The sequence below is a fragment of the Mchenga conophoros genome, linkage group LG9, assembly GCF_057382185.1.
Source record: "Mchenga conophoros isolate Kocher_MC1m ecotype Shallow Benthic linkage group LG9, M_conophoros_male_GT1.1, whole genome shotgun sequence".
Taxonomy (NCBI): Eukaryota; Metazoa; Chordata; class Actinopteri; order Cichliformes; family Cichlidae; genus Mchenga; species Mchenga conophoros.
Genome location: NC_140534.1, coordinates 10,523,844 through 10,538,114, shown reverse-complemented (window position 1 = coordinate 10,538,114; position 14,271 = coordinate 10,523,844). Strand labels below are relative to the sequence as shown.

The following is a 14,271-nucleotide window of genomic DNA, read 5'->3' as shown; positions in this document are numbered from 1 at the left end:
CCCGCTTCCCCCCAAAGACTCTGAGCCCGCTGAGGCTGAGACCGGCCTCAGCCCTGAGCAACAGCTCAGCAACGACTGTGTAGAGGGGGATTAAAGTTCACGTGCAGCAGTTTCTGCTGAAAAGCTTTGGCAGTGAGCAGATTTAAAGGTTTCCCAATGTTCGTGCCTGCTCATTCGAGTAATGTTGTGCATTTCTGGTGGTTTATATCTTGAGCACATGTTCCTACTGTGACGTCAGCTTTGGGTTAGCAAAGACATTTATAATCAATGGAAATAAATGTTTTTCTTATTTTTAAAAGTCCAAATCCTAAACGTATTTACCATGTGTTGGTATCTGTTACAGAAAAATATTTGAACTGATCCACAGTTCCTGCTCTGATGCATCTTCTTTCTCCAGTTTCACTATTGGCAGAATTTTGGTTGCAAACATGTTTCTATAAAAGGCCTCTGTGTGTGTGTAGTATGTGAGCTGTCAACTGACCATCACCCTCTTCCAAGCATTAAGTGCTCGTTCAATTATGAACAGTTCTTTCTTAAGCTACTGCAGGGACATGAAACGCAACACGATGAAGTGGCTCCATCTGCGCTAATGAAAACACCATTTTTAATTACAGGCCACTGCACACATATTGAAATAGTTATGTACAGTTCATATTTCTGTTGGTAGTTCTAGAAAACAATCTTAAAATCCACAAACCAAAAAACGCTTCTGATTATTTACCAGTTCAAACAATAAAAATGTCCTTGGTGTTGGTGTCTTCTATACAGGCTCTTGATATACAAACTATAAGATAAATACATCCTAGTTTTATACATCCCTTCCAACACAACCAACCTCAGGTGTGTTCATTACTCTACGGGTTTATTTTAAAGTCTGCTAATGAGTGACATGAAGTTTTATCAGTCCGGTGACCTGTCCAGGGCGTATCCTGCCTCTCACCCTATGACAGCTGGGACAGATTCCAGGACGTGCAGAAGAAAATGGACGAGTGGACGTTTTATCATCTCCAGAACAATACTCGTGCTGGGTTTTGTATGAAGTGGTCACAGGTAGTACAATATGTGTGAACTCACCAAAAATGGTTCTATAACACAAGACATTTAATTTACACAAGACATTGATCCCACCAGTGAGATATTGAGATCACTGGTGCTGAGAGAAAAGCCTTTTGTTACCAGACGACTTTAACCTGCTGCAGTTGACTAGTTTCCTGCAGGATTGAACCACATTTGCAGTGAGTACTAGGTCTTGTCAAAGTAACTGCTGACACTTCACTGGCATTAACACGTTCCCTATCCTCCTTACAACTAAGTTTAACTTGATGTGATTTTAAAAACTAACTTTTACAAAACGTATCCACTGATTCGGTTTGACTCTGGTTTCTAAAAAGATGGCGGGACATGTTTTTACTTAATATTGTGTTTGCTTTCCTGTGACTTCACACACTCGTGTGGTTTGTCCACACACAATCTGGAGCTACAAGAATGACCTGGATGACTCAGCACGAGTGATCTTCAATGATCACCGTTCTGTTAGCGCACAGCGTGCAGTTCTCACAAGTGTCTGCTTGGAGGTAAAGCTGGGCTACAGCGTTTCTATGCTGTTGTTGCCGGGAGGCGTGAAGCCCTTTCCAGATCCATCAGAGCCAACTCTCTGATTTCTTCCAGAATAGAGTACAGACTGGGAGTTTTGCTCTGACGAAACTCTCTTTCCTCTTTGGAGAGTTTGGGGCGCCGGGCTGTCTTCTCCTGAGCCAGCGCCTCTTCATTCTGACGCACCACCTCTTTGACCAGCTGACTGCGGCCCTGAGGGCTGGGCTGCTGGGACTTGGCACTGTGGTGAGGCTTGTTGCTGATGACCTCGAGGTTTAGACGGTCAGCGTGGCAAGTTGAAGAGTGGACAGAAATACGAACCTGAAGAGAGCAGAGAACGTAAGTCACAGTATTCCTCAGTTCGATCACTACACAGTAATGGCACCTACTGAAAATAGTCTAATGGAATGCTATGCAAAGACAGGCCCACTTAAGGTTTGTGACGTAATATATAACAGCAGTCCTCTCAGCACTGTGCGCAGCGTCACAGCTAAGTAGACAGTGGTGTAGAGTGGAGAAGTTTCCGACTGTGCCACAATTTTGTTCATAAATAGGATAAATTGGATACGTATGTTACACACACGTATCCAATGTAACAAACGTTCATCCATCCGTACACGAACTTTCTTTACTGTGCTTTCTAACATTCACACGACGTGGAGACTGGAGCAGAGGGGGAGAAAAACATTCATTAACACTGTGACCTCGGTCAAGTGTCACAGTGAGGTTGTTGTTTTGTTGATTTGTTTGTTGAATATCATCATCATCTCTTTGTTTGATATGATCATAGCTTGACAGCAGTCAATGCTGTGGTGGACAACTTGTGTTTGGGCTAATGTTTCTTTCTATCTTGTTTTGGCCACATGTGTCATCCATCATCATCCATCAGTAAGCTATGTTGTTAGCATTGCCTTTGCCCTTTGACATTTATGACCCCAGGATAAGTCCATGAAAGAAAGAAAAGATGTTGATAACAGTGGAAGCAGCAGTACTCTGTCACTTTTTCATGTCTTAAAGCCAAAGATGTGAGAATAACACACCGTTACTTCAGTTTCTTTTTGTTAGCTAACCTTAGGGTAAGGTTTCCTGCTCTTTTTGCTTAAATCACATGCACTTATTCCTCACAATCATCGTGTGTAACATGCCTGAACTTAATATAACTTGACGCCAGTGATGGGCAGCAACGCATAATTAGATTACTTTTTTCAAGTAACGAGTAAAGTAAGGGATTACTGTTGCAAAAAAGGTAATTAGATTACTGTTACTGTCCCGTAAACACGCTGCTCTACTGTGTTACTAAACCGTGAGTTTGTTTGCAAGAGTGTCTCATGACAATGACATAAGTGCATGCGACGTTTGTGGTAACAAACGTGTGCAGAGCAACAATGGATCATTTATCGAGTGCGAGAGAGAGAGTGCGACCGTGCAGCGTTTAAAGGCGTTTATGTGAAAACAATTACCGCCCACTGTCATTTTTTATCTCCCTTTACAAAAAGGTTTGTGTAGAAACGCCACAAACTGGAAGCATTACATTTCTTGTCTTGGAGGAGAGCCTCCCCCCCCCCCCCACACACTTATGTTTTTGTTTTCATATAATATTTAAAAACAATAAACTGAATAACTTTAAATGATTTATTTTCAGGAATCATTTTCGTCTCATTCATCTTACTGACGTTTTGTTACCTTGAGATTAGCTAACAAAGCAGCAACCACACAACACTTTATCACAACAAGATCATAAAACGTCTCTTAATGTTGGACCACAAAAGATCCAGTAGTCGTATGAACCTGTGATTCATATACACTCATGCATATATATTTGGAATCGTCGCCTTTAGGCGCTGCATTGCTGGAAACCTTCTAAAATGATTGATTAGCGTTTTCTGTGACTTACGGTGATGTGGTCAAACAGTTTGAAGGTGGAGGTGCCACAGCTGGAGGTGGTGGTAATGCGGTCCGGGTATTTTCGCACAGTGCCACCCTGCCAATCACAGCTGCCGTCCTGTCCCGCTACCACCACCAGGCCCTCTTTGTTCTTCAGATACACAGGCCCCCTCACACCATACCTGTGAACAACATGGCTGTGGTCAGAGGCAGCCTTACTTACTCAGTGATATTACTCAACCTGCTTTGCGCCCTGTGATTTTAATCATTACATGGATTCTACAGCCTTCTCAAAATGACCACAGGTTACATTTTAATAAACTGTTAATATTGCATATCCCTGTAACACCACAAGCATGGAGAACACTGATGTTATTAAATTACACTTTCCTTGCAATAAACAAGCAGCAACCTCCAGAGGTTAGCTAAGCTAACGTAGAAGTGCCACAAACACAAGGCTGGCTCCAAAGCACCGTCCCTCCCCACAGACTCAACTTCAGCAATGCAATTAACTTATTTAAAGCCTGGTAGAGAAAAGATTCGGGGTTTTAGCCGATTTTCCCTGCTCACAATAAATGTTTAAGGAATTAGTTTAGTAAATTTATACAATTTAAAACTCATTTTGAGGTTTTTTAAGAGAAAATAAAACTAGCGTGTATACTGTTAAATATACATTGATTAGCGTGCAATTACATCTTCCAACAAATTCATTCATTGTCATAAACTTTGAATTCGTCTATTAAAAATACACGAGTGGTTGGCCGTCTGTGAGCTGCTGTACAGCTCCATTAAACAAAGGAAAAGAAGAAGACTGCAGAACAAAACACAGGACTGAAGGTTCTTACTCTGGGATAAACACCAAGACACCGTTGTCTCGAATGGAGTAGACAACAGCGTCAGCCACACAGCACGGGTCTGTCTGAGGGTCTCGTTCTCTGAAAAACAGACACTGAAACAGTGCTGTGGATCGCATTTGGGCTGCCTGTGCTGCCTGCAAATGAAACACAGACGTCAGCACAGCTTCTGTTAATAGAGTAAGAGGTGAATCATTGAAAAACACAAACAATAAAACACCCCTGACCCTGTTCTTGCTGTTGACATGGTGAGCCATTTCCTCCACTTCTTTGTTACTGGCTGGTGCTTTACCAGATACAACGCCCCTCTGCATGTGCAGGGCTGCGGTAAGAAGGCGGTGCACGACAATGTCTGCGTACCGACGGATGGGTGAGGTAAAGTGTGTGTAGCGATCCAGAGCCAGACCTACGACAACGAAGCAAATATCAGCACGTTAGCCTTCTTTCTAGTTCTCAGTCGAATAATTCTTCACAAACAACAGACGTTGGACAAGTGTGTGCAGACGTGTGATGGATGGACTGACCCACAGTCACACTGAAACTCTAGTGCAGCCAATAAAAGCTGTGCAGCGGTATCGTACCATAATGGTAGTATTGGTCTTGAGGATGAGCACCAGTGGAGAAGTACAGAGCCTGTGACATAGCAGTGGTGGCCATCATTCTGAACAACCTGTTCACCAAGGGGTCCTGTGGGTCCACAGCTCGGTCCAGTGAGGCAGCTAAAGCCTTGTTGGACCTGAAGGAACAGAGCCAGAAACCAGGGATGAGTGAGGCCTCTCATCTCAGCAGTCAGTGACACAAAGCTACTTGCATCACCATGTCTCTTGTCCTGGGACCGGTTCTGCTGTTGGTTTAACCCCCCCCCCCCCCCCCCAATCCTCCAACCGCACATTCATATTTTGTTTTCAAACTCCATTGCAGTTCATTCCACGCCTCAGATCCTCAGACCTTTTGTAAACAGTTAAACAAATAAAAGTTAACTGTAATAGATTACAGGTTGTAATTAAATAAATCACTGCCTCTTTTAAAAAACAGAAAAACAAACCATCTTTAATTATTTGAGTTGTTTGTTTTGTTCCCGTGTGAGAATATTCAACACTGCTCTCTGTGCAAAACGGGTTTAAAAGCATAAACAGCTGTGGGATCCTGTTTGTCCGGGATTTGAACCGGGGAACAAACTGCGGCAGGATCAGCGTTGTGCCGAGGTCGGCATCGCCGACAGCATGTGTTCCCCCTGCGTGGCGAGCGTTCGCTGGGCACGGAGTGTGGATCCAGGTTACGCCGCCTCCATTACAAACAGTCAGACGTGGAAGTAGTGATGTTTTAGTTTTGTAAAAAAGTGAAACCTGAGTGTCGTTACATTACCATTCAGTTTAAGGGTTACAACAGAAAATGAAATATTTATTGTCCTCTCGTGGTATCAGACGGGATTATTTTAACAAACGAAGGACATTTTGCCTGATAATTATATTTATCCTGTAACTTTACTGTGTAAAGAGCTAAAACCTCCAAAGTTTCAGGAGTAGTTAGTCGTTATAAGAAGTGTTTGTGAACTGAAAATCAAGAATGTGGGATCCTGTTTGTCCGTGATTTGGACAGCCCAGCGTGTGCTCCCGACGCAGGGGAAACTAATTCTGTCGGGGAGACCGACCTTGCCACGACAGCTGTTGTGAAGCTGAAGCCAAAGGCAAGATATGCTTCATCATATGTTCTAGTCTTTGGTTTGGAAGCATATTTGGCTTCAACCTCAACCTGAGCTGAAGGAACATGTCTTCTTCTTGTCTGACTGCTCATGTGACACCTGAGTGTGTCCCCGTGTTATCAAACATTTCAGGTTCACACACTTGTGTGTCTGAACATGATGTGCGTTGGACTACAATATGCATTTCCTCAGTTTCTATACTGAACAGTCAAAAACATTACCTGGTGTCAATGGTGAAACCTTTGGCCTTTGCAGTGTCCACCAGCTGGTTGAATAGCTCCTGTTGTGGTGGTGGGTGACACCTTAGAAGGGCCTGGTTGGGGAAAGCTTCCTGGATCTTGCGGGCCACCCAGTGGTTGGCGTAAATCATGCACTCTGCCACGGTCTCATGGACCTCCAGGGGCTGACGAGGGACCAGGGCCGTAATGTTCCTCTCCTCATCCAGCTGGGCACCCACCTGAAAAGGGAAAATGCTTCTAACGTGACTTCAATGAAAAAGAATATGAAAATGCATCAGTGGGCCACATTTTACTACAGTTTACTTTAACTCAGTTGAACATGCACCATTCCACCGGAACAAATGCTGCACGGAGAACCAAATGTGAATGAATCTCAACCTGAAAACAGTCTACTGTCTTTCCTACGTTCAGCTCTCTATCATACCAGTAAGAACACATATCCCTAACAGGCACACAGCTCTGCTCATGGGCACAGAAACTCCACCGATCTGCTGTTCATGCTTTTTGTTTATAGTGGACAGCCAATCAGAGTTTAAGTTAGCTCAAAGGAAATGTGCCTTAAAGAGAGAACAAAACTTTTCTCAGACTAAGGATGAACTGAGGGGACCCAAAGTACTTCAGCAGGAACCAAAAGAAGCCAGAAAGTTTGGATTTGAACACAGTTTTGGCCGTTTTATATAATAGATCAAGATGAAACATCTGTTGTCCTTATCCTTCAGGACAACAGATGTTTCACCAGCGGTCAATAATCCAGCTTTGTCAAGATAAGAACTTGATTTTTGGGTGGCAGCTCAATCATTAAACACACTTTTAGAAATATATTGGTTTTTCCACTATCCCAGAAGCAACCCGAGAGAATCATTTTTACTTCATATCAATATTCTGTGTGCGTACAGCCATAACAGGAATGCAATAACTGAATAATAAATAAATCCAAGACATCCTATTAGAGAGCATCTTATAGAACAACAGGAATTGTCCATATGAGGTTTTAACAGATGGCCGACCAGCCGCTGTAGATAAATGGCTGTGATCTAATGTGAAAACTGTCAGTGGTTTCACAGTGGAGTGCTTGGTTTCTTTATTCCAATATTCTCACTGAAATGACTTTCTGATAAAATGTTTTCTGCTGAGGAACGTGTTCTGCTTAGACGCCTGATTTTAAAAATAACGTCTCTATTAGACCGTACTATAATTTATTATCGATGAAAAGAAATATATGGTATCCATCTGTAATTCTGTAAATAACACAGCAAAAAACCAAACTAAACATAAAGACCTGGAAGACTCCTGCGTCTAAATTCATTCAGTTATTGTACTGAGTCCTGAACATGTTAGAAATATGGTATCTAAGCAGATTCTTACTCTGGATGGCATTACCTTGGCCTCCAGTAACGCTGTGAGGAACCTTGGAGTCATGTTTGACCAGGACATGTCCTTCAATGCACATATTAAACAAATATGTAAGACTGCGTTCTTCCATTTGTGCAACATCTCTAAAGTTAGAAATATCCTGTCTCAGAGTGACGCTGAAAAACTAGTTCATGCATTTATTACTTCCAGGCTGGACGACTGTAATTCATTATTATCAGGATGTCCAAAAAACTCGCTGAAAAGCCTTCAGCTGATCCAAAATGCTGCAGCAAGAGTCCTGACAGGGACTAGAAAGAGAGAGCAGATTCCCTTCATTGGCTTCCTGTTAAATCCAGAATTCAAAATCCTGCTCCTCACATACAAGGTCTTAAATAATCAGGCCCCATCTTATCTTAATGACCTTGTAGTACCATATCACCCTATTAGAGCACTTCGCTCTCGCTCTGCAGGCCTACTTGTTGTTCCTAGAGTATTTAAAAGTAGAATGGGAGGCAGAGCCTTCAGTTTTCAGGCCCCTCTTCTGTGGAACCAGCTTCCAGTTTGGATTCAGGAGACAGACACTATCTCTACTTTTAAGATTAGGCTTCAAACTTTCCTTTTTGCTAAAGCATATAGTTAGGGCTGGACCAGGTGACCCTGAATCCTCCCTTAGTTATGCTGCAATAGACCGTGGCAGCTGGGGGATTCTCATGATGACGCCGAACATCATCATCACCTCTTTGTCATCATTATCACTGACTACATGTTTATAGACCAATCTCCATTTAATCATTAGTTATCATTAATCCCTGGCCCTTTTCCACAGGTGTCTTTTGACCTGATTTCCTCCCCTCGGCTGTATGAAGTGTTTCGGGGTGACTGATACTGAATTTTCTAACCATGATGTCATCTGACAAAATGACCAAACACAGAGGTTAAGTCAAACTTTCACTTAGACAGAAGCTTAGAAGGGAGAATCTTCTGCAGCTGAAATGTGCGAGAAAGATAGTGGTTCCAGTTTTTAATGTGCAGAATGGATTTCTCTCCACTGAAGCTATGTGCACGGTTTACTTTGTTTGATTCACTTCAGATTCATTGAATCATTTTGTGTCGTATGTTAGACGTCAGTAGTGACGATGTGTTAGGGTTAGACACTCAGCTATAACATGCTTACGCTTTCAATTAAGAACATGAACCTTAAATGTTTGCAGTCTTTATTTATATAGTCTTACTGTTAAGTACACACATTACCAAAACACACAAAATACTCTATGAAGATACAAGAAACCAATCATACCTCCACTCCTTCCAGCTCCAGCGCTCCTCCTCTGTCCCTCTTTGCCCGAAGATGTCTGGCTACATGTGTGAGCATCTCAAGTGCCTCAGTGAGTTGAGCTAGCTTAGAACCCTTTTCCTGAGGACCCAGGTTGGCCAGTTCCGCTACCTCAACCTGTTCTCCGTTGAGGAGCGCCTGAGCCAGCTCGTAGTGGAGCTGATAGGAGGAGCGGATGAGTGTACGACCATACCAGACCTCTTGGACTTCAAGGGATTCTGCGTCAAGCTCCCAAAGCACGCTCATTGCATACCTGAATTTGAAAGTGTCAGTTACACAACTAGCATGCATTTTAAGCATATGAAAATGAAACGTGTGATGGGAAGTCTACTAACCTGTCAGCACCTCCCAGCAGTGAGCAAAGGTCTGCGCTGAGAATAGCAGGCAGCATGTCGTACCTGCGGTCTGCCAGGTAGTAGGTTGTAGCCCTTAAGAAGTGACATAATAAATATAAAAAGGCAATGAGATCAAAGCAGCAGCTTTATCATCTTCTTTCTAATCAAAAGTGAGACATAATTTGAAAATAAGTACTAAATATTCAGAGTTTGTTCCACCTTTGTCATTTTCATCCTTCTGTTTATTAATAAGTCAGGAAGGATGAAATAAATAAGCAAAATGTTTTTCTTATGATTTAATAAATATTCCCCATTTTCTGAAATAGAATTTAAGGCTTCAAACCACAATCATGAGATTTTAATTTACTTCTTTAAAGTGTGGAGGCGAGCTGGACAGGTGGGTGATCTGCACGCTGCTTTGTGGACAGCTATGAAATGTAAAATGGAATTTTAGAGTAAGTCAGAGAGAAAGCAGAGGACCAAAACTACATTAAAAATCACAACATAAAAAATATATAGTAAGATTTCAGTATTATTTTATAAGTGCACGTTGTTAACAGTCTACACGGAGTTTCTCTCCTCACTCGGCTCTCAATCATCTTCTGTACATGCTGCTGCTGCTGCTGCTGCTGCCTTTAAAAAACGACATGCACTTCATGGACCTTCTTACTAATTTATCTGCAGACTACACTTTATCAGATACATTTTATTAGCACTGGGTTAGACACTTCTGCCTTCTGAACACTCCTTTCTTCACTTCCAAGACTCAACAAGGTGCTGAAAGAATTCCGTAGAGATTTTGGATTATAGCGAGATTACACCGAGATGACAGCAGAATGCATTTGCTGCAGATTTGTCGGCCGTTCAGCTGTGACACAAATTTTTTTGGGCTGCTTCCCTGTCACATGGTGTCATCGCTGCATGTTCCCAGGAAGGAAAATTTGTGGAGATCAAGTGCAAGCATTACTTTTGCAGCCCCGACCTTCACTTCATTTACTGCAGATATTTTAAACTCAGTTTTATTCATTTGTACAATACAGCACAAAATAAATAAATAAATCAGAACATGTGCATATATCTGGACATAAACACAGATGAATATCTTCTTGTTCTATTACTGTGGTTCAACTGTCTTGTATCATCATCCTCTTTATTAATAAGATGCACTGAAAGCCAATTATAGACAAACCATTAACATCAGGTACTCAAGGTCACATGCCATCATGTGACCTCCGGTGTTTTCCTGACACCCGTAACTGTACAAAGGGGATCTGAAAACAAATGATGTGTGACACACTGTTCTTTACTTCTACCACTCAGTAGAATAAAACTAATTTAGTTGGAAGCGGACTCATTTTTCCTTTTTTTGCTGCATGACCTTCTGGTTGAATGTTGTGTACAAGTATGGCTGCCATGTCCCGTAGTAATATATGTTTATGAAGGCCACAGTGAAAATCACTCAGGCTTTCCCACAGCGGAAACATTCCCCTGTCCTGTTAATGGCATCGTACTCAAAATGAGCACAAGTTCTTCGTAACAACATGGACCACTGTGTTCTGTGTGTAGCAGTTCTCTACTGTGAGAACCCCAACCACCTTTTAGCACGACCAGCATTCGTCCATTCGCACACATATTCATACAGCGCGTTAGTCTATACCTTTAAGCATTTTCTCTCACATGCACACTCACACTAACGGATGCATCCAGGGAAATTTGGGGGTTAAGTATTTTGTGCAAGGTGACTTTAACATGAAGCCCGAAGGCACCAGGGATTGAACCAACAACGTGCTGACCATTGGTTCAATTCCTGGTGCCAGTGATACTTTCAAAGCCATCATGGACCCTGTGAAGTCCTTCTACATGTGATTAAATGATAGACATTTAAGGCTTAATGCTTCACATCAGACACGAGCCTTATTTAAGGTGGCCCTCTGTGTTATTTATAATTGCGCTACAAGGCATGCTGCTGATGCAACATTAATTCAGGCAACAACTTTCTTGCCTCTTTGTACTTCTGAAAGTTCCTCTGAACACTTATGCAAGATGCTGTAATTTTCTTTTATCCTTTTATATCCCACCTACTCTACCCAACCACTCCAACCAGTTCCTCACCTTGAACGTGCCTCCAAGTCTGTGAGCGAACCCTCTTTGACAAAGTGAGTGACATCAGCAATGTGAACTCCCAGCTCCAGCCTTCTGTTGGGGAGCTTGTGTACAGACAGCGTGTCGTCTACATCTTCACAGCCGCGTGGATCGATGCTGAACACCAGGCGACTGTCCCTAAGATCCCGCCGCTCTGCCACCTCAGAGGGGTCTACCGTCCACGGCTTCTCCAGAGAGTTGACCGGCATCTCTCTCAGCTGATGGCAGACGGACAGGCACAGCTAAACAGCCGCATAGTCTTTTGAACTTTTCACATTTTGTTATGATTCTATACAAAACATTAATAATAATAATAATAATAATACATTTTATTAAGCGCCTTTCAAAACACTCAAGGACACTTTACACAAAGACAAAGCAAAACAGTGTTTCACTTTCAGTTGCTCCCTTGTCACAAGGGGTCACCACACCTGATAGCTCAGCATCTTTTGATACGGCAGAGTTTTATACCAGATGCCCTTCCAGGCACAACCCTGATTTGTATCTCCGGTTGCAATCGAACCAGTGACATTTTGCCTGCAAGCCAGTGTGTAAACCACTGATGAAAAAAGGAAAGAATGAACTATTCCACATATTTAATGATTCTTTAATATTTTGTTGATTTGATAATAATAATAATAATAATAATGGATTGGATTTATATAGCGCTTTCCAAGGCACCCAAAGCGCTTTACAATGCCACTATTCATTCACTCTCACATTCACACACTGGTGGAGGCAGCTACAGTTGTAGCCACAGCTGCCCTGGGGCAGACTGACAGAAGCGAGGCTGCCATATCGCACCATCGGCCCCTCTGGACAACAATAGCTATATTGCAATCTTTAAAACCTTTGGTTACTATGGTAACTCTCTGATAACCAAGCACTCTCTGATGTGACCAATCACAGAAGCTCTACTGCCACCCCCTTTATAACATAAAAAGTTATGAATGATGTTCCAGTCTATGATAGTGGACTCATCTGTGCTTGTCCTTTGTTACAGCCCATTGCAACCCTTACACTCCTTACAGTGGAAATGCAGTTGTCTTCAGGTGTTGCCTAGGTTTAACTGCCGATTGTCTACACCTGGTGAGGTGTGGCTAAAGGCGTTCCTGAAGTGGTCTACTCCAATCACCTTCTCCAGGCCAATCAGCATTCATGCTGTGTCCTCGGTTATTCTTCCTTGTACACGCCTCATCTCATCACTCATGCTCCATTCAACCATTCCACCACCAGCTTCCAGGCTCTCGGGGCTCCTGCTCTAATCCTTTTCACAGACGGGGTTCTGTTCCGCTGAGATAGGCCATCTGAGTCTAACGGCAAATCACCTGTTTAAATTCTGTTCATCAGTAAATCAATTTCATTCTTTCAAATAACCTCTCCTTATTAAAATATCTGTACTGTATTTAGTGATGAACAATTGTTAAACTCTGGTGTTTGCTCCCATAATTTCCCTTTTATTTTGACGCTCTCTGCTCTTTCCTCTTTCACCTGATCTCTGACTGCGATTGTTTGGAGGTGAAAACCAAACATCACCTGGGTTTCAGAAAACCAGAGTTACCCTGGTAAGCAACCATTCTCTGTATCTCACTATGGGAGATATAATCTACTTCCAGGTTGTAAGTTCTTTATCCTTAACAAGGTATGGAGCAGGGTAAGCCCACACTAAGGACTGAGTGTGCCAGTGAGGATGCAATAATATCAAAAACGCATAACCTAACAAATGTAATAGATGGTCCTCTGGTGAGCTGTGAAGGTCACACTCTCAGTAGCCTTCAACAGCCACACAGACAGATACACTCAACAAAACAGGAACACACAGATGCTTCAATCTATGCAAAGGAGTGCAAGACACAGAAAAGCGCTATATATGGCTACATTTTCAGCAATTTACCGTTTAAAAGTGGGCCCTGCATAAACAGGATGTGGACCAATTGGTGCATTCCCAAAGTAAATGTGATACGAAAGAGTAGCTAAATGCAGTTTAATAAATGGAAAATAATCCTCTCTTATTTAGCTAATCCTGAAGGAAACATAACACATGTGGAACAGAGTTAGGAATGGGTACCGGCAATGTTCCCTCGAAGCTGTGTGTGTGCACAATTGCGCACTGCTGGCACGGTCTCTGCGCACAGAAAATCTGCGTTGCGCACAAAAAAAAAAATCTAACCTGAATTGAAATTAAAATCAATACTTTAACAAGTCTGTTTTGCAGTGTTAGTCAGTGACTGGCTGCTCCCGTATGGGATCCAGCCAGTAATGCGATTCACATTCGTATATACGCAGCTAATCAATGTCGTTGACAGGCTCTGACAGCGTCCTTATGTGCCGACACCGGTGTTTTAGCGAGCAAAGCGGCGTGGCGACGTTTAGTGTGTGTCAGAACAATGAGGCGACTGCTGAGTGTTACAGGTGTTACAGCAGTGACACATCTGCTGCTGTCAGGCCTGCAGGTATCAGGCTGTTGTTCTCCTTCATCTCATAGTTGACAGAAATTATTTTTGGAGTGGCACAAATAATTTGTGTGGCATCAGATTTGATGCAATTTGATGATTGTTCTCTAAATAATTTAAAATGTTTATTTAAAAAAACGCCTTGGCTGCATTTTTAGGTAAACAGCTGCAAAAAACTTTGTTGTTTGCATAACTCAGTTACTTTTTTGAAGAAGTAACTATATAATTAATTACCCAACATTGGTCATTATTTACTGTATTTTGCAGACAGAGTTACAGACTCTCTCCCAGACCACAGACTCATAATACAAGTCAGAGCTTTATGAAAAAAAAACAAAAGAAACTTGTGTTTTCAAAATTGGAGTTCAAGTTATTTTTACTTC

The 14,271-nt window shown here is 42.3% G+C and overlaps 1 protein-coding gene across 2 annotated transcripts in view; it reads right to left on the bottom strand.

The window, feature by feature from the left end:
- Positions 1-575: 575 nt before the first annotated feature.
- Positions 576-14,271, bottom strand: part of LOC146566759 (DIS3-like exonuclease 1) — a 29,341-nt gene continuing 15,645 nt past the window's right edge. Inside the window, exons 9-17 of one of the 2 annotated variants that reach the window (XM_085286357.1) lie at positions 11,406-11,653; positions 9,294-9,386; positions 8,923-9,211; positions 6,255-6,490; positions 4,913-5,067; positions 4,559-4,737; positions 4,323-4,468; positions 3,488-3,659; positions 576-1,914 (exon numbers count right to left, since the gene is read on the bottom strand). In XM_085286357.1, the coding sequence (XP_085142483.1) occupies positions 1,597-1,914; positions 3,488-3,659; positions 4,323-4,468; positions 4,559-4,737; positions 4,913-5,067; positions 6,255-6,490; positions 8,923-9,211; positions 9,294-9,386; positions 11,406-11,653 (1,836 nt within the window). In that variant the 3' untranslated portion in view covers positions 576-1,596. Of the gene's footprint in view, positions 1,915-3,487; positions 3,660-4,322; positions 4,738-4,912; positions 5,068-6,254; positions 6,491-8,922; positions 9,212-9,293; positions 9,387-11,405; positions 11,654-14,271 lie in introns of both variants that reach the window. The other variant, XM_085286356.1, reaches the window with a different exon arrangement.